Source organism: Ranitomeya imitator, chromosome 5 (assembly GCF_032444005.1).
Source record: "Ranitomeya imitator isolate aRanImi1 chromosome 5, aRanImi1.pri, whole genome shotgun sequence".
NCBI lineage: Eukaryota > Metazoa > Chordata > Amphibia > Anura > Dendrobatidae > Ranitomeya > Ranitomeya imitator.
Genome location: NC_091286.1, coordinates 113,249,735 through 113,270,431, shown reverse-complemented (window position 1 = coordinate 113,270,431; position 20,697 = coordinate 113,249,735). Strand labels below are relative to the sequence as shown.

At 46.5% G+C, this 20,697-nt stretch overlaps 1 protein-coding gene across 1 annotated transcript in view; it reads right to left on the bottom strand.

Annotated features, from left to right (window-relative positions):
- Positions 1-425: 425 nt before the first annotated feature.
- Positions 426-20,697, bottom strand: part of HEATR5B (HEAT repeat containing 5B) — a 79,151-nt gene continuing 58,879 nt past the window's right edge. Inside the window, exons 32-36 of the mRNA XM_069769098.1 lie at positions 20,351-20,623; positions 10,535-10,759; positions 9,845-9,996; positions 5,975-6,188; positions 426-3,872 (exon numbers count right to left, since the gene is read on the bottom strand). Of these exons, the coding sequence (XP_069625199.1) occupies positions 3,568-3,872; positions 5,975-6,188; positions 9,845-9,996; positions 10,535-10,759; positions 20,351-20,623 (1,169 nt within the window). The 3' untranslated portion in view covers positions 426-3,567. The remainder of the gene's footprint in view (positions 3,873-5,974; positions 6,189-9,844; positions 9,997-10,534; positions 10,760-20,350; positions 20,624-20,697) is intronic.

Sequence of the window (20,697 nt, the reverse complement as noted above, 5' to 3'; positions counted from 1 at the left end):
CGTCCTTCGACCATGAAAGTCAAATGTGTGAAACCAGCCTAAAAGAGGAGAAAAGCAAAGCTTGCATAATGGCTAAATAGATCCTGTTCCCATCTCATACCTTAAAGGGATTTTCCACTTTCAATAAACCCCTTCACAAAGCCAGAGCTTGTTTTCAAAATATAAACTGGCCTATTTGTCCTACCCTGGTCCATCTCAGAGTCTCCACCGCTGCTTCTGGTGCCTGTTTTTATCTGCAGGACTGACGTCGCATCAAGAGTGCTGAAACCAATCAGTGAGCTCAGCGGCTCGTGCTATCTTCTTAAGTAGAGCCGCTGAGTTTAGTGATTGGCTGCAGCGCTGTTGACATGAAGTCAGCGCTGCAGAAATTAACAGACACTGGGAGATGCGGTATAGACCAAGCACTGAATCCGGGGAGGGGGGAGTAAAGCAGAGAATGTTTTATTAAAAAAAACCTTTAAATGTTTATTACAGGTAGAAATACTGTGGAGGGTTACTTTATTAATATTGCTGGTTTGCAGGAGAGCAGATATCTTTATGATGGAGTTCAATCAGAATACAGTAAGTGGAAGGTTTAGTGTTAAGTATTGTTTATACTGTGTCATTTGTGCATAAAATCTGAAATTAAACATAAATTGTATATCTACAGTGGACATTAAAGCAGAAAATATATTTTAAAATGAATTCATGTTGCAATTTACAGTAATCGAAAGTTCCTAACAAAAATCCATAATACACAGTAAAATAACTAATCACACGTGACTGAAGTAACCAAAAGCTGGCAATATATGCCTTCTACATTCAGACTGTAACAGATAGACCACAGTGACTTCTGTCACTTAGGCCCCAGATCTCCTAAGTAGTGCCATCTAAGTACCTGCCAATCCTTACTTTTTACATGAGATGTTCAGATTTATTAATTTATCATAAACAACAGAAATGTGCAGTCATACGTAGCCTCTATAGGCAGTATAGCATTGTGCTGGCAGGACAGTATACATACTATATATACACACACACACTCACACCTCGGGTGACTGTTGTAATTTAATATTCCCATCACCGAACCTCTAGGACCCCTAGTGATCCTGAGAATGATTGCTATTGTAGTCCCTAGCACAACCAGGAGAGACGCTGTGCAGGGATAGCCGAGCAACATGTGATGATATCGTATATTCTAGAGATAGGATAACCCTTCACTGCATTGCATTTGCTCACTCTAATGTTAAAGTGTAGAAAGAAATACGTTATTGCACCCTAATAAACGTATCTAGTCTTACGCTGGCCAGACACATTACATACTGTGGTCCGACCAACCGATCGGCTGTCAGCTATCCCTCCGGACTCCCCCATACACAGTCACACCCAGCTTGGTTGAGCGCTCCTGTGGTCTCTATGAGAGCCGCTGCCAGACTCCTCCGTCAGGGACTAATCTCCTCACCAAACAAAAAGATCAAGCTACAAAATCATCATCTGTCAGTAAAAAGTCAGAAGAGCCACATGTACATTAGATGTTCAGCCAACGTTTATGGTGGCCTTCACCCTACAAACAGGTCACAAAACAAGGTGCATGTCTAAAGCTGCACTGTGGTGTTATGGGAAAAGCCAAAAATTCAAGGACCATAACGAGAAGCTGCAGGTCTGAAATTCTGGACGCAAACCAATTTTAGTTTCTGACAAATGATAAAATAATTTGGGCAGGATTTCTTCTTATAAGATACATCCTCCAAAGGCAAACAGTAAATAGAGAAGAAACAATCAGCATGATTTTCTGACCATAAGACGCACCTTTTTTCCTCCAAATTTGGGAGGAAAGTGTGGGTGCGTCTTATGGTCTGGATGTAACAGGGGAGGGGCCAGCGAGTGGGATCCACTGTGGAAGAAAAGTGTCCCCCTGCCTGGTTGGCTGCAGGAATTGGCTGGGGAAACCACATGGTCCCAATGATTAAAGTGCAGTGAATATTCATTAGCTGCTTCCCGCCCACCTGTCAGCTGAGCAGTGAGCTGGGAGCAGCAAATGAATAGTCCTTCACTTACACAGTGACACACATGGTTTCCCCAGTGCTGGATTCCTGCAGCAGCTGGGGAGATCTGTGTGTCCAGTGGAGGAGGGGGCAGCAGCAGGGGCGGGGGAGACAAGATCGCTGCATACCTGCCTGGCTGTGCTGGATGCTGAGGCATAAGGACCTGTGTGAAGTCATGAAGTGGGCGGGCTGGAGCATCACAGGACAGCACAGAGCCCTCCCTCTTCTGATGTCATCACAGGTCCTTCAGACACTGCACTGGAATCTGCAGGCTTCCTGTTATGATCTGTGCTGTGGAGAGGCAACAAGAGGGAGGGCTCTGTGTGTGCAGTCATGGGATGCTCCAGCTTTTTACCTCACCACAGTGTGGCTGGCTGCCACATTTAAAAGGTTAGTCTTTATAACACACAATAAAGAACTCTGCCACTCCTGTGGTGAACTATAACTCCCAGCATGCCATAGCATCTGCAGGACATGCTGGGAGTTATAGTTCTCCCATGGGTTCTTAAAGCAGCACTCCAGTGTTATTTTTTAGTGCTGGAGTGGTGCTTTCAATATAAGCTCTGTGCCCCCATTCTTATACTCACCCTCCCTTCATATAGTACTTTACAGACACCACACTGGTCCCGCAGCACCATCTTCTACCCGTAGCTTCCAACATAACATACTATTATATATAGTAACACCACATATAATAGTATGTTATTTATGTTACTAAATATTTTACCACATTTTTTTGCTTCAAATATTTTTTTCCCCTATTTTCCACCTCTAAATCCTGGGTGCGTCTTATAGTCCGGTGCGTCTTATAGTCCAAAAAATACGGTAAATGGAGATTTTGCTTTGGATTTGCTGCAGATTTAACCTTTGCAAATCCCATAGTCCATAATATATACTGACATACTGAGCCTGAAATCTGCAATGCAGGTCAGTCTCCAGGTGGATTTGTTATGCAGTGTGCAAGAGAATAAGGACAGAAAATCTGCAACATATCCATACTGCACAAACACACTAAATGTGTCTTCCCATGAAAATGTTATGGTATAACCATAGGGTATGACTTAAATATCGTGATAGGTGGGGTTCCATCTCTGACACCTCCAAATATAGGGAAAACGTGGACCACACTTGTTGCAACATCCACGCAAAGAAGGAATCGAGAGATGTAAAAGAAATTGTGTGTCTCTCTCCATTCTCCTCTATGGGAGTTATGGAAATAGCAGAACCACTTTACTGTAGAGTCGTACCGCAATAATTTATATCTTTTATGTGGATCCGAATGGAAAAAAAGCATAAATACAACATTAAGCCAATCCCATGAGTGAGGCACCCTCAGAAAGCCCTTCTAGGAAGTCGGTCATTGATGCCAGCCTCTTCTATGCCATCCTTGCACTAACGTAAACCAAGCAGGGTACAATTAGAATAGATCTTAGATTTTTTTCATGAAAATGTTAAAACAAGTTGACCAGCTTTCTGCTGGGGAAAAAAACTGTCCACGCTCCTGGGGAATTAGCATATGCTCCTGTTCACAAGGGAAACTTGATCAGAAAAAGCTGGTCTTGAGTTTGATGGTGGGAGCAGTCTGGATGGTGGGAGCAGGCTGTCGAGAGGCAGCCTTGGCTTTGCTCGCTTGGTTAGCTCTGATTGCAGTTTCTAGCCGGGCCTTCAGTTCGGGAGCAGCCCCCATTACAGTCTTAAAGGCGTGTGGATAAAGAGGCCCAATACGCATCAAGTCCTGCAGTGCAAACTCATGGAGATCCTTTGATGAGGGGGATGCAGAGCTAAATGTGTTGACATCAAGCAAGTAAGAAATTAGTGTAGGAACAAGAAGAGCGAGAAGCTGGACTCCTGGAAGGAAAGTAATAAATAAAAGCATTAATAACAAACCCCAAAAAATCTAAGCTAGCCATACATATTAGATCCAAGTTGTTAATGATTGATCAATCAGTTAGCAAACATCTGTCTGGAAAATACTTGTTGAATTGATGCAGCCATAAACATGTTAGCTTATATTGGCCATTAGCGGCTCAAAACAGCCATGCATGTTCCAATCTAATCAGGGCCCCATCTTGGAATATGTGGGGATCCCAGCAGATGGTGAGTTATAGTATCAGTGTCCTGCTGAAAGGTAACAATTTGCTCCTCAGTTGTGAATAACCCTTTAACCCCTTAGTGACAGAGCCAATTTTGTACTTAATGACCGGGCCAATGTTTACAATTCTGACAACTGTCACTTTATGAGGTTATAACTTTGGAACGCTTCAATGAATCCCGCTAATTCTAAGTTTTTTTGTGACATATTGTACTTCATGTTAGTGGTAAAATTTCTTTGATATGAATTGCGTTTATTTATGGAAAAAAATGGAAACTTGGCTAAAATTTTGGAAACGTATCAATTTTCGAACCATTAATTTTTTGCCCTTAAATCAGAGAGTTATATTGCACAAAATAGTTAATAAATAACATTTCCCACTTGTCTACTTTACATCAGCACAATTTTGGATACATAATTTTTTTTTGTTAGGAAGTTATAAGAGTTAAAGGTTGACCAGCGATTTCTCATTTTTACAACAAAATTTTCAATTCCATTTTTGTTTAGGGACCACTTCACATTTGAAGTGACTTTGAGGGGTCTATATGAGGGAAAATACCCAAACGTGACACCATTCTAAAAACTTCAAACCTCAAGGTGCGCAACACCACATTCAAGAAGTTTATTAACCCTTCTGGTGCTTCACGAGAACTAAAGCAATGTGGAAGGAAAAAAAATGAACGTTTTACTTATTTTACAAAAAATTTACTTTGAAACCAAGCTTTTTTATTTTCACAAGGGTATCAGGAGAAAATGGACCATAAAATTTGTTGTGAAATTTCTCCTGAGTATGTCGCTACCCCATATGTGGGAGAAAGACACTATTTGGGCGCATGGAAGGGCTCAGAATGGAGGGAGCACCGTTTGACTTTTTGAATCCAAAATTGGCTGGAATCAATGGTGGGCGCCATGACGCTTTTAGAGACCCCCTGATGTACCTAAACAGTGGAAACCCCCCAATTTTAACTCCATCTCTAACACAGCCCTAACCACAACACTCACCTAACCCTAATTCCAACCATAACCCTAACCACAACCCTAACCCCAACACCACCCTATCCCCAACCCTAACCCTAGCCCAACCCCAACCCTAACCCTAGCTCAAATCCCAACCCTAATGGAAATAAATAAATTTTTTAATTATTATTATTCATATTTTTATCATTATTTTTTACCTAACTAAGGGGGTGATAGGGGCTATCACAGTGATCAAAATGAACCAATAGGAAAAATCTACTATGGTGCCTTCTTCCCGGAAGAAGACGCAGAGGGCTGGGGGACACAGCCGGAGGGACCGGGGGACACCTGAGGTACCGTGGGACCCCATTTCTCTCTCCTTTTTCCTTTCCGTGAATAATGGTAGTTGCAACACTGATGTTGGTAAAAACCGACCCTACCATGTTCTCCGGGGTCTCAGGTACCCCCGGTAGCTGAGACCCCAGAGATTTTCCGACACTGGGTGGCGCTATAACCTTATTTCTCAGCGCTGTTAAAAAGCGGTGCTGAGGAATAAGTACCCTTAACTGCCACCATTAAAAGGCGCATCGACGGTCGTTAAGGGGTCAAGTTTCACCCAATTAGTATTTGTTACGGTTTAGATGAGCTTTCTTTGACATTAGTTCCTTCCTTTGGCATGGTATAATAATCATCAGCATATGACTGACCCGGGGTACATATTTAGGCCTCCATTTGCCGTAGCACCGCACAATCTCAATGGGGATGTGTGGGGTGATAGGCGGACAGATGGAGCGCTCTCCCTCTGTTAAACTCCCAATGTGATGTGGTCACTATTGGTAAAAAATGATGAACAAGTGGATGTTTGTCCCTCAATTTTCATTAAGTAAAATTATTCACTCACGGTTTTTCTCTTCTCCCAAAGAGACCAATCTTTCCAGGACCTTTATCCCTTCCTGAACTGCCAGCAGCTCAGAACTGCTGTTTGGTCTCTTCTTTTCAACAGATTTCAGATTCTCCACCATGATGGGCGCCAGAGCATGAATGTATGGAGTAGAAATCACTCGATTGGAATGTTGAAACACTGATAAAAGGAGCTGATAACTTTTAGCCTGAACCTGGGAAATGGAAAGCACATTAATTTACTATAGCTTTAGTATATACAAAGTAAAACACTAAGGAGTAGTTGTACTGATTGTGAAAAATGCAGGCAAGTATGGCTCGGAATGTAAGCCAATGTAAGCGTTGAAATGGCAGCAACGCTCAAACAGCAGGTAGTCCGTGTCTTAGCACCCGACCTACCACTGCTCTTAATTTAACAGGCTGGGTAACCTCTTCAAACTAGACCATATGCATCCTTTTTTTTCTTGCGATATACGTTTTTAATTTTTAAATGTTATTTATTTATTTTTTTTTTAGAATTTTTTATTTTACACACAGTATTTGTCACAAAGTAAAAACAATGAATGTTTTCAAGTTTGAATTCATTTTTTAATCAATAAAAGATAAAATATATGCACACTGGCACTACACCAACTTAAAAAGGGGCAAAGGGGGTTTTAAGAACAAAGCTGCTGGTGATGCAACAGGGTCTGTGTAAAGCCCTGTTTGAAATAAAACATGAAATTGTATATATAGAGTGTCACCTGCGCTGGTAAAGTGCGTTGATAGGTACAGAATGGACACAGGGAGATTTGTATATCTGCACTATGGAAAAGAGGGTTATGCTGCTTTGATAATCAGGGAGCAGTATAGAGGCATCGCTGGTGATTTGTCCTTTTGTTACACCTTAATTAGAGGGATAATTTGCATGTACACTTACTAGATTGGTCTGAAGTGATGCCTTAGGGTAAAAGTACCGTCACACTCAGCAACTTTCCAACGATCACGAACAGCGATACGACCTGGCCGTGATCGTCGGAAAGTCCTTGTGTGGTCGCTGGAGAGCTGTCACACAGACAGCTCTCCAGCGACCAACGATGCCGAAGTCCCCGGGTAACCAGGGTAAACATTGGGTTACTAAGCGCAGGGCTGCGCTTAGTATCCCGATGTTTACCCTGGTTACCATTGTAAATGTAAAAAAAAACACATACTCACATTCCGGTGTCTGTCACATCCCCAGCGTCCGCTTCCCTGCACTCCTCCTGCATCCTGTGTAAGCGCCGGCCGTAAAGCAGAGCGGTGACGTCACCGCTGTGCTCTGCTTTACAGCCGGCCGGCGCTAACACAGGATGCAGGAGGAGTGCAGGGAAGCGGACGCCGGGGGACGTGACAGGCACCGGAATGTGAGTATGTGGTTTTTTTTTTTTTTTTACATTTACAATGGTAACCAGGGTAAACATCGGGTTACTAAGCGCGGCCCTGCGCTTAGTAACCCGATATTTACCCTGGTTACCAGTGAACACATCGCTGGATCGGCGTCACACACACCGATTCAGCGATGTCAGCGGGTGATCCAGCGACGAAATAAAGTTCTGGCCTTCTAGCTCCGACCAGCGATGTCACAGCAGGATCCAGATCGCTGCTGCGTGTCAAACACAACGATATCGCTATCCAGGACGCTGCAATGTCACGGATCGCTATCGTTATCGTTGTAATGTTGTTCAGTGTGAAGGTACCTTTACCTCCCGGTCAGACTCCCGATGGTTGGTGTCTGTTCACTCCCACGCTGCGGGGCTATGGTGCTGGAGATTAGTGCAGGAGCGCTCTCTCCTGTTGAATTCCTCCTCACTGGTCACAGAGAGTTAGGCTGAGCTGCCAGCCTCAGGCGTGCCCCGGCCGGAAGCGACGCCGAAGCAGTGGCGGAGTGTAGAAGGTGCGTGAAAGGAATGTGACGTCACAGAGCTAGATGGACAGCTTAGATTGACAAGCGCGTGAGAGGGACAATGCTAACCAACGCGTTTCGAAGGATGCGATCCTTCTTCGTCAGGGCTGCAGTTCCCTGTGGGGCCCATTCTTATATAGCACTAAGTCATTAACCCCTTCCTCGCCTGTTTAAGTGACCTGCAGAGGGGATCAGACAGAAAGTCCATTACCTGGATCTAAAGGCAGTGGTTACATTAGACCATTTTTTGGATAGTTTTTTGGAGATCAAATGTATAAAGCAGGCAGAAATTAACATTCAGATAAGGAGAAAAACCACTCTTGAATACATAACATCTATTGCATATATTGAAGATTAGTATGTGTAGCGCGATTATACGAATTGTTGGTGGACTGGTTATTTGGGTATTGATAAGTATTGCTGCTTCTTGGGTGTGTTTGCTAAAAATAACAATACAAATAAAAATAAAAAGAACGTATCCAAAAATGCGAATTATATGGAGGGTGTTTTAAAACCATGCCTTTATTAAAACGGGGGCTGGGAAGTGCCTGTATGTATATACAGACCTAAAAGGACAGGTCAGGGTCACCTGATCAAAAAATAAAAAAATTAAATAATTAGGAACATATCCCTACTTGCATAGTTCTTTACCTTTTTAATTTTTTGATCATCGTGTTTTGGTGGACCGTCAAGGGAACGTTTTTTCATACGTCAAGTCCGCCCCCTCCTCCCCGGGACTTTAGAATGGGCAGCGGATGTGTTGAAAAACTGCATCCGCTGCCCAAGTTGTGCCGAATTTTCATAACGTCCGTCGGTACGTCGCGCCGACGCTTAGCGACAGCTCCGTACCGACGGATGTGTGAAAGAAGCCTTAGTATAAGACAAAGTTCAGTTTTACGGTCCTGTGTTAGAGACATGTCTCACACTCTTAACTTTCCTTTTTATTAAAGTAATATTTGGAGGCAGAGTCTAATGCACATCAGTGCCCTCCCCATAACCTGGAACAACTTATTTACATATAAGAAAAACATGGATTTTTCTGGAAAAAGACATCAGATCGCAGATCTCAATGTATCATTTAATTCAGCTTCCTATGACCCATGTGCACATATAGATAACTTAGGAGGGTTGATCCCACTGACAGAATCCCTTAAGTATGTTCAGCAGTCAAATTATAAGGGTAAGTTCACAGAGGGCTTTTTGCAGCAAAACCTGACCTTCTTGGCAGGAAAAAAGCTGCGTCAAAAACGCAGGTTTAGGTGGTTTTTTGTTGCGTATTTAGTGCGTTTTTTGTTGCGTTTTTTTCCTCTCTTTGTCCATACTAAAGTCCTTGGATTTTCAGCAGCAAAAACGCAGCAAATAATAATACCTGCGTTTTTGCTGCGTTTTTTTAAGCACCCATTCAAGGCAATGGGTCAAAAAACGCAGCAAAAACGCTGAAAGAAGCGACATGCTCTATGTCCAAAAAACGCAGCAAAGCACAAAATACTGATCAAACAAAAAAACAATGTGTGTGCATGAGATTTCTGAAATCTCATAGGCTTTGCTGGAATTGTAAAAAGCAGCTGAAAATTAGCATAAAAAAATGCAGCAAAAACGCCCTGTGTGAACTTACCCTAAGAGCGGCTACAGGGAGAAAATTAATATATTCTCCCTACAGCCACTTGCTTCCAGTAATCGGGGCGGTGCAGTGAGCTGTACCAGTCAGCACTCGGTAATCACTCCCCTAGCACCTTGATTGACAACCGGCTCTTGCACACAGGCTTCAGAGCAGGAATTCAGTCAAGGAGCGTGATTATAGAGTGTTTTAATATTTGGAATAATTTGGTCTCCTTTTCCAGGGGATGACAGGTCATCAATAAACTGCATATAATTTCAAACAGCCCCTAAGTTAAGATTTAGTATGTGCAAAATAGTGAAAAATGAAGGATTCAAGCCCTATAAACTCACCCACGGATCACTGGATGTAATGGCTGCTTTGAACTTGTTTATACACCCGGTCTGTAATGCCTGCACACCTATAATCTCAGTGCTGGCAGACAACAGGAAAAGTACAACAGCCGTCAGGATGCTGACCTCATCTAGTGTATGACTGGAGTCACCTACAATGCACAAAACAGGGAAAAAAAATTACACTTGCACAAAAAGCCTTGGAGAAAAACATAACGAAAAAAAAGCACAAAAGAGACATACACAAAATTAGGGATGCTACTTATTAAAGGAGCATTTCCTACCTAGTAAAGTAATAGATGTTGCTTGGCTATGCCATAGCTCTGTGATCCCTTTGAAACCCAATAAATTCTGAGACTAAAGAGCTGTAGTACTGTGTCCCCATCTAATTGGTAACCCTGCACTATGGTACTCTCGGCCACGTGGCTCTACACAGAATTACAGCCGACCCTATTCACTTAATTGGAACCTGTATAACAAGTGCTGAGGAGGCGCTTTGTAGGGCAAAAGAGGGAATTCAGAGCCTTGATCCATCATTCTAGGGACTAGTGGGACTTTCAGAGGGCGGACTCCCCTGGAGATAAATTGATCGCATAGTTAAGTTGAATGCCACAATAAGAATAACTCTGGAACGATTACGTGATCTATCAAGATGCTTCATTCCCTTTCCTGGTGACCCTCTTTTCTTACCTGTCTGTGGATACTCAAGCACAGATGCTAAAGTGCTACGGATCAGGTCGGTCCACTTCTTCTGAGTTTTTTCGGTCTTGGCCAGTGATGACGTCACAATGGTTTTTATTGCTTGCAAGCAAGCACTAACCGGCAATGGCATCTGGTTATCTGAAGATTTTATAGCAGTCTCTTTCAAAACTTTAGTTACCAAGTAAAGGATGGTAGGCAGGATTGTCATACAGCCTGAAAAAAATGATTAAAAAAACGAATAAACACATTATATGCATGTATGTATGTATGTATACATAAATTATAAGGCTAAAATTATTAAAGTTTTCTAATTAGAGCTTTAGTAGTAGTCTAGACATTCACTGTTCCAAACTCAAATAGGGATTATTGTGTACTCACCGTAAAATCCTTTTCTCCGAGCCACTCACTGGGGGACACAGAACTATGGGTGATATGCTGCTGTCGCTAGGAGGCTGACACTAAGTTGAGACAAAAAAGGTTAGCTCCTCCCCTGCAGTATACACCCTCATGCTGGCTTCCAGAGACCCAGTTCAGTGTAAAAGCAGTAGGAGATTATTAACAACATATAACATAATATTAGAGTACAACATGACAGAGTAAGCAAACAGCCCAAAAGAAAACAAGCCATAAGGCTAACAGGGTGGGAGCTGTGTCCCCCAATGAGTGGCTTGGAGAAAAGGATTTTACGGTGAGTACACAAAAATCCCTATTTCTTCTTCGCCACATTGGGGGACACAGAACCATAGGACGTCCCAAAGGAGTCCCTGGATGGGGAACAATACAACCAAATAACTCCGTGTACCAACTGACTATAAATGTGCAACAGCCGCTTGAAGAACACGTCTGCCAAGGGCCGCATCCGCAGAAGATTGAGTGTGGACATTGTAGTGCTTCGTGAAGGTATGCAGGCTGGACCATGTTGCGGCCTTGCAAACCTGCTCTGCCGAAGCCTGGTGCCGAATGGCCCAGGAAGCACCCACCGACCGTGTTGAGTGTGCCCTAATCCCCGCCGGGATAGGTCTGCCACTGACCCGATAAGATTCTTGAATAGCTGATCGGATCCATCTGGCTATCGTGGCTTTAGAAGTGGCTAAACCCTTTCTGTGACCCTCCGGGAGCACAAAGAGGGAGTCTGATTTGCAGAAGGGGGCAGTTCTAGAAACGTACCTCCTGAGGGCCCTTACCACATCCAAAGTGTGAAGGGCCTTTTCAACCCTATGTCTTGGCTGTGGTCAGAAGGAGGGAAGAACGACATCTTCATTAAGGTGGAAGGATTAAACCACCTTGGGAAGAAAAGACGGAGATGGACGTAGGACTACTTTGTCCTGGTGGAAGGAAAGGAAGGGTGCACGGCAGGAGAGGGCGGCCAACTCTGAGACTCGCCTGATAGAGGTAACTGCCACAAGGAAGGCGACCTTCCAGGAGAGGACAATCAGCGAGACATCCTGCAGAGGTTCAAAAGGGGACTCCTGAAGAACACTCAGGACCAATTTGAGATCCCAGGTCTCTGACGGCATTCTATAGGGGGTACTACGTGGGAGACCCCCTGAACGAAAGTCCTGACTTGCAGGTTAGCAGCAATCTTACGTTGGAACAACGCGGATAATGCCGAGATCTAACCCTGGAGAGAGCTGAGCACCAGACCGGAATCCAAGCCGGACTGGAGAAATTCCAGGATGGAGGGAATAGAAAAGGCGAGAGAAGGACGTCCACGGAGCCTGCACCATGAGAAGAAGGCTTTCCAGGTGCAGTGATAAATGCGAGCGGAAGACATCTTGCGAGCGCTTATCATGGTGGCAATGACTTGCTGGGAGAAACCAGATTGAGTTAGGATCCAGGTTTCAACAGCCATGCCGTTAAACGTAGGGCCCCCCAGCTCTGGTGGTACATCGGCCCTAGGCGAAGCAGATCTGGGCGATCTGGTAGCCACTAGGGAACGTTGGATACGAGTTGAACGAGCTCCACGTACCACGCGCAACGTGGCCAGTCTGGGGCGACTAGGATCAAGGGGACCCTCTCCATCTTGATTTTTCGGATTACTTTCGGTAGTAAAGGAAGCGGAGGAAACACGTACGGGAGATGGAACTGATGCCATGGGAATATCAGTGCGTCCACCCCGATGGCCTGGGGATCCCGGGAACGCGCTATGAAGTTGGGAACCTTTGCGTTCAGTCTGGACGCCATCAGATCCACGTCCGGAGTCCCCCAGCGAAGACAAATCTGTTGGAAGACCTCCGGATGGAGTTCCCACTCTCACGAGGTGAGACCTTGACGACTGAGAAAATCCGCCGCCCAGTTCTCGACGCCTGGAATGTGCACTGCAGAAATTGTGGAGCGGTTGTGCTTGTCCCAGCGGAGAATGTGAGAGACCTGCCGCATCGCCGCCCTGCTGCGGGTACCGCCCTGATCGTTTATGTACGCCACAGCTGTTACGTTGTCTGATTGAATTCGAATTGGGTGACCCGCAAGGAGGAAGTGGAAATGTCTCAGGGCAAATCTGATCACTCAAATCTCCAAGATGTTTATCGGAAGTCTCGACTCCCGAATCGTCCAACGTCCCTAGGCAGTGTGGTGGCGAAATACTGCTCCCCAACCGAGGAGACTGGCGTTGGTAGTTACCACCAGCCAGTGAATTGGGAGAAAAGACCTTCCCTGGCTGAGAGATGACTCCAAAGTCCACCATTTGAGCGCTTGCCTGATCCGCGGGGGCAGAGGAAACGGCCGATTGAGGGATAAGGGACTCCTGTCCCAATTGTCCAGCACGCCCTGCGAGGAAGCACTATCAGCGAAACGCGCGGTGGGGCCTCTGTCGGCGTCTGGCTAATAGGTTGGTATCATTTCACACTCACTCTGTGTCCCCCATTCCTGACCTTCTTTACCATATGCATTGTTATACGTGAATGGGCTTAATCTGTGGCATTTTTTTTCACTTGACTCTTTATGGCTAGTTGTGGATCTCTGTTTTATACTGTATGGATTTGATCTTTTTACCCTGTATTGCACTTGCATATGAGTATGAGCCTCCGTGTAATGCCCAGTTAACTTAACAAAGCCCTAGCGTATGCTTGTGTATAGGAATTATTTGAATAAACATCAGTGGGACATCATTGTAGTAATTATATTCTAGCCATTGCCAGGCGTGGTTTCTAGGTGCCACTATCCCTGCTACTGTTTTTTACATAAATATAGAGGATGACTTTTGCTATGAATTATCTATTATTAAAATAATTTCATTTTATGAGATTTTGCCCTGAGACTCAATTTTTTCTTGTTTTGGGTAAATATTTCAGTTTTGATGTGATAGAGCTATTATATACTTTTTGGCCATTCGTTTTGGTTTAATCAATTGTCCAGCAGAGCCTGTTGTAAGGGGCGGAGATGCAGTTGTGGAACGACGAAGAGGTTTGGGTAAAAACCTCTGAATCTCTCGTGTTCTGGAACCGGAACAATGATCCCGTTTCAGCGGAGAGACTGGATGGTGCGGTGATGCACGCGAGACTGAGCTCCTGAACTTGGAAGACGAGAGGTAAAAAACCGTGCTGGAGGGGAGGCGGAAAATTCTATTTTGTAACCAGAAGACACCAGGTCTTTGACCCATTCCTCGTGAATGTTGGAAAGCCAGACCTGTTGAAAGAGAAGTAGGCATCCGCCTACTTTGGTGGTGTCGACCGGAAGACTCCCCGAGTCATTGTGAAGGAAATCTGGAGGGCATGGATCCCCTAGTTCTGGGTTGCCTAGGCTTACCTCGCCAGGACTGATTCGGCCTGTATGAGGGTCGAGACTCTCTGTCTGTACGTGGAGATCGTTCTGATCTGGACGAGGCTGTGGAGGAGGATCAGAATGGGCTACTGTGAAAGGGCCGAAAGCAAAAATGTTGTTGACGCTGAAAAGTAGTTTTATGCCTGTGCTGCGGGAGGAATTTGCTTTTCCCTCCCGTAGCGTCGGAAATAAGCTGGTCTAGTTTTTCTCCAAACAGACGTCCGCTCTGGAAAGGTAGAGAAATTAGAGACTTTTTAGAAGATGAATCCGTGCGCCACTCTCTAAGCCATAGTGCTCTCCTAATGGTGATTGCGTTTGAGGCAGCAATTGCTGCACAGTCTGCTGCGCCTAAGGACGCGTACATCACATAGTCTCCAGCCATAGCGATTTGTTTGGCGAGATCCACCGCCTCAGTCGGAAGAGCCTGGTCCCTAATAGATTTTGCAAGGGCATCTGCCCAGAAAACCATTGCTTTTGCGACCCATGCCGCAGCGAAGGAAGGGAATAGAGAGGAACCTGAGGCTTCATACACTGAGCGAGCTAGGGAATCTATCTGGCGTTATGTGGGATTTTTAATTGAAGTCCCATCAGGTACGGATAAGAGCATTTTGCTAGCCAAACGCGATACCGGAGGATCTACTAGTGGAGGTTCCGTCCAATCTTTGACAAGATCTGCGGAAAAGGGATACTTAGTTCCAAGGGTCTTTTTACCCTTAAAGCGCTTATCCGGCCGCTGCCTGTGTCGTCGGACTATCTCCAAAAAATGCGGATGAGAGGCGAACACCTTATGGGATCGCTTGGTTCTTGTAAAAGAAACCGCATGATCCGGAGCAGAATTAGGGCAATCATCAACCTTTAGCGCATCCACAGAACTATTCCTCCACATACAATCTTTTCTCTCCAGGCACACACAGCCACATCATGACCTATCCAGCTCACACCTTCTAACGCTCAGTCTGCTGCTCCTCATTGCTGGCGACATATCCCCAAATCCTGGCCCTCCTCATCACTTCCCCACACTCATTTCTAATCCCCTGCCACGATCCTCTACACGTCCTCGCAACCACAGTAACCTCATACCCATTCATCCAGCCCCCACTCCCCCAATTTCCCTATCTGGAGCACTATGGAACGCACACTCTGTCTCCAATAAACTGTCATTTATCCACGACCTCTTTATCAATAACAAACTCTCCTTCCTCGGCATCACTGAAACCTGGCTTACCCCCTCTGACTCAGTCTCTCCAGCCGCACTTTCCTATGGTGGATTCCACCTCTCTCACACCCCTCGCCCCAGCGGCAAGCATGGCGGAGGAGTTGGTTTTCTCCTGTTAGATAACTGCTCCTTCACCCCAATCCCACTTCCGCCCTCTGTTACCCTCCCTTCCTTTGAGGTGCATTCCGTGCGCATCTACTCCCCCTCCAACCTCCAACTGGCTGTCATCTATCGTCCCCCAGGGCCAGCCACCACCTTCTTTGACCACTTCACCACCTGGCTACTCCATTTCCTCGCCGCTGACATCCCCACTATCATCATGGGCGACTTCAACATCCCCATTGACATTTCCCTCTCAGCTGCCACTAAACTTCTATCCCTCACTTCCTCCTTTGGCCTTGCTCAATGGTCTTCTACAGCCACCCACAAAGATGGTCACACACTGGACCTCATCTTCACCCGCCTCTGCTCCCTATCTAACCTCTCGAACTCACCTCTTCCTCTTTCTGACCACAACCTACTCACATTCTCTTCCCTCTCCACTCCTTGTCTACAATCCCCACCCCACAAACTTTCACACCCTCGCAGAAATCTTAAACACCTTGATCTTCACTCACTCTCTGAATCCCTCCTCCCTCTCACAGACATAAGCTCCCTACACAATGCGGATGACGCTGCCGCTCTATATAACACCACAATAGCTGTAGCCTTGGAATCTCTTGCCCCTCTCACACATACCAAAGCTCGCAAAATCAACAGACAGCCCTGGCACACCCATCTGACCAAACAACTGAGGCGAGCTTCCAGGGCTGCTGAGCGCAGATAGAAAAGATCCCACTCTAACGAGCACTTCATCGCATTCAAACAGTCCCTTACTACTTTCAAGACCACACTCACCACAGCAAAACAAACCTACTTCTCATCTCTCATATCCTCCCTGTCTCACAACCCCAAACAGTTATTCAACACCTTCAATTCTCTCCTCCGCCCCCCAGCACCTTCTCCCTCCCCACCCATCTCAGCTGAAGACTTTGCCTCATTTTTCAAGCAGAAGATTGAGAACATCAGAGACAGTTTTAGTAAACAACCCCCAGAACCCTTCCTCCCAACTACCCAGCCCTCCACCTCCAAAACCAACTTCTCCACCATTACAGAAGACGGACTCTCCACTCTACTCTCAAGATCGCATCTCACCACCTGTGCACTTGACCCACTCCCATCCCAAACCTCACCACAGTCTTCATCCCAACCCTAACCCATCTCTTCAACCTATCACTAACAACTGGTGTTTTCCCCTCAAGCTTTAAACATGCCTCAATCCCACCTATCCTCAAAAAGCCCTCTCTTGACCCATCTTCTGTATCTATCTATCGCCCTGTATCACTTCTCCCCTTTGCCTCAAAACTACTGGAACAACATGTCCATCTTGAACTGTCCTCCCATCTATCTTCCTGCTCCTTCTTCGACCGCTTTCAATCAGGCTTCCGGTCACACCACTCCACTGAAACTGCCCTAACTAAGGTCACCAATGAACTATTAACCGCCAAGAGCAAGCGACACTACTCTATACTCCTCCTCCTGGACCTGTCCTCTGCCTTTGACACAGTGGACCATTCCCTGCTGCTGCAGAGCCTCTCATCCCTTGGCATCACAGACTTGGCCCTATCCTGGATCTCGTCATACCTAACTGACCGGACATTCAGGGTCTCCCACTCACACACCACCTCCTCACCTCGCCCCCTATCTGTCGGAGTCCCGCAAGGTTCAGTTCTAGGGCCCCTGCTCTTCTCCATTTACACCTTTGGCCTGGGACAGCACATAGAATCTCACGGCTTTCAGTATCATCTCTATGCTGACGACACACAGATCTACATCTCTGGACCAGATATCACCACCCTACTAACCAGAATCCCTCAATCTCTATCCGCTATTCCATCCTTCTTCTCCGCTAGATTTCTAAAACTTAACATGGACAAAACAGAATTCATCATCTTTCCCCCATCTCACACGACCTCTCCAACGAACCTATCCATTACAGTAAACGGCTGCCCACTCTCCCCAGTCCCACAAGCCCGCTGTCTTGGGGTAATCCTTGACACTGATCTCTCCTTCAAACCACATATCCAAACCCTTTCCACTTCCTGCCGCCTCCAACTCAAAAATATTTCACGGATCCGTACATTCCTAAACCAAGAATCTGCAAAAACGCTAGTCCATGCTCTCATCTCCCGCCTCGACTACTGTAACCTCCTGCTCTGTGGCCTCCCCTCTAACACTCTTGCACCCCTCCAATCTATTCTAAACTCAGCTGCCCGACTAATCCACCTGTCCCTCCGCTATTCCCCGGCCTCTCCCCTCTGTCAATCCCTGCATTAGCTCCCCATCACCCAGAGACTCCAGTACAAAAGCCTAACCATGACATACAAAGCCATCCACAACCTGTCTCCTCCATACATCTGTGACCTCGTCTCCCGGTACTTTCCTGCACGCAACCTCCGATCCTCACAAGATCTCCTTCTCTACTCCTCTCTTATCTCCTCTTCCCACAATCGCATACAAGATTTCTCTCGTGCATCCCCCCTACTCTGGAACTCTCTACCACAACATATCAGGCTCTCGCCTACCATCGAAACCTTCAAAAAGAAGCTGAAGACCTACCTCTTCCGACAAGCCTACAACCTGCAGTAACCACCGATTGACCAAACCGCTGCACGACCAGCTCTACCCTCACCTACTGTATCCTCACCCATCCCCTGTAGATTGTGAGCCCTCGCGGGCAGGGTCCTCTCTCCTCCTGTACCAGTTGTGACTTGTATTGTTCAAGATTATTGTACTTGTTTTTATTATGTATACCCCTCCTCACATGTAAAGCGCCATGGAATAAATGGCGCTATAATAATAAATAATAATAATAATGATTGACTGCTTCAATGAGGGAATCCACAGTCGATTGAAACTCCGGAGAATCCAGGTCTAAGGATGCCTCAGACTCATACTCAGTCATGATCGCTACGAACCCCTGGAGAGGGTGAGCGAGAAGTGGAGCTACCAGAGGCTGAATGGCGTGAATGCTCAGGAGAGGTAGTGCGGATCCGTTTTTTGGATGTCCGTACCTCCTTCAGGTGAGAGCGGCCCCTGCTGGCCGATGATTCCCCTGTAATGGAGGGGTCTTTTAACCAAAGTATACGAGAGCCCCGCTCCCCAGAGAGGTCATGAAGGAATTCAATCGCTTAGGCCAGCGAAGCCATGGATTGTGACAGTGACGCGGCCCACTCAGGGGGGCTAGATACACTGGGGTCGGTAGCGGCAGAGGGCTCCTGGGCACATTGGGTATCACAGGCTGAGCAGAAAGGGGAGCTTTGAGGCCGAGGAGCCTGGCAGGTGGAACACGCAGTGAAAAAGGTGGTATGTACCTTTGTAGCCTTTTTAGCCTTTGACTGCGACATGATGTACCCAAATATAAGTGAAAAAACACTGCTATGGAAGCGATGTGGGGTAAAGCTGTAGGGAAGCACCTGGTGCAGTCTCCGTACCCAGGTCCTGTGTCCTGCAATCAGATGAGGCTGCGCACTGGAAGAAGACAGGCATCCCGGGGTGCAGATGTGCAGGATAACAGACGGCCGGAGCAGAGCGGTGCTGTGCAGGAAAGATAGCCGCAGAGATTTGGGAGAGATTCTCGCACAGAGTGAGAAACGCCAGGCCTGTGGGCGGAGCCGCTGGAATGATGCGAGCGGTGGTCAGGGCTTACCGGGATGCGGCCTATACTACGCCGAAGCCGGGGACTAAGTTTATGGCTTCGGCCGGCACGCACCTGCGGACCGCTGGGAAAACGTGCCGCGGAGCTCTGTGGGGACCCTGCCGCTAAGGAGACCTCCTAATCGTCGAAAAACCGACCCCCTCCCAGTGACACTTACCCCGATATGAAGGGGAACAGGTCAGAGCTGTGCCCGGGATAGTCAGGATGGTGCAGGGTTGGGGGAGCCTCCATCCCCTTGAAAGGGGGGCGGAGAGGAACCGTCCGCCTCCTTCCATCATCCGCTTTTTTCAGTGGTGATGCAGTGAGGGCTGCACGGACGCCACAATGGAGAGAGCCTCTGAACAGCCGAGGGTGAGACCTGGTGGGCAGGGCAAGTCGTCCGGCAATATGGCCTGGCTGCAGAAGAGGATACGTGGAGGTAAACTCCAGTGCTCGTCTGATAAGGGAGGGGGAGATCGGTGCCCTTGAAGGGGCCCGTCGCCCCTAAAATCAGCCCAGGCAGTGGCATCCCAAGTCGCAGGAGAGGATACAGAGAGGTAACACTCCTGTGCTCGCCTGTTGTTGGTTTGGGGAGATCGGAGCCTTGAAAGGTTCCGTCGCCCCTTCGTCCAGGTAGAAAGGTTAAATTGAGAAAACAAATCCTGGTCTGAATAGCAGACCCTGTGTGCCTCCTACGGACACTAAACTTGAACTGGGTCTCTGGAAGCCAGCATGAGGGTGTATACTGCAGGGGAGAAGCTAACCATTTTTGTCTCAACTTAGTGTCAGCCGCCTAGTGACAGCAGCATAACACCCATGGTTCTGTGTCCCCCAATGTGGCGAAGGAGAAAATTTAATTATTTGCATTAGCTCATCATTTTGTAGGTTGGTTTTAAAGGATACTGACTATCCCCCTTAATCTACTGCAGACTGTTATTAGCCACTGCATTTTACTACCAAATGTCAGAGCTGGAGACAGAAACATACCAGTGTGTGATTGCTCATGACCAAAGATTGTCAGGTTCAGACAAGCTTTAAACTATTTGATGCGTCTCCAAACTGGTTTTAAGGTCAATTATTTTGGAAGACAAACCTGCAGGTGAGCACAAAGTAGGAAGGTCAGCTATGATGGTCACTGTAGATGCCACGAGGCGAGCACTCTCTTCTGAAAGCTGCTGATGTCTGTTGAGGACATGACTCGGAGAGTCTGAAACCTTGGAACTAAGCTGCGGTATGTGTCGTACCAGGATGAACATTAGCAGCTCCATGGCAGCAAAGACCAGAGACTTTCCTGGGATCAAGCCACCACTTTCTTCACCTTCACCCAAGAGTATCTGCGTTTCCTTTTCACTTGTGTCATCTTTATCTGTAGAGAAATATCAGAAATTATTCTAGTACTAATGATTATTATAATAACGGACTGGACTAGTCAATGCCGAG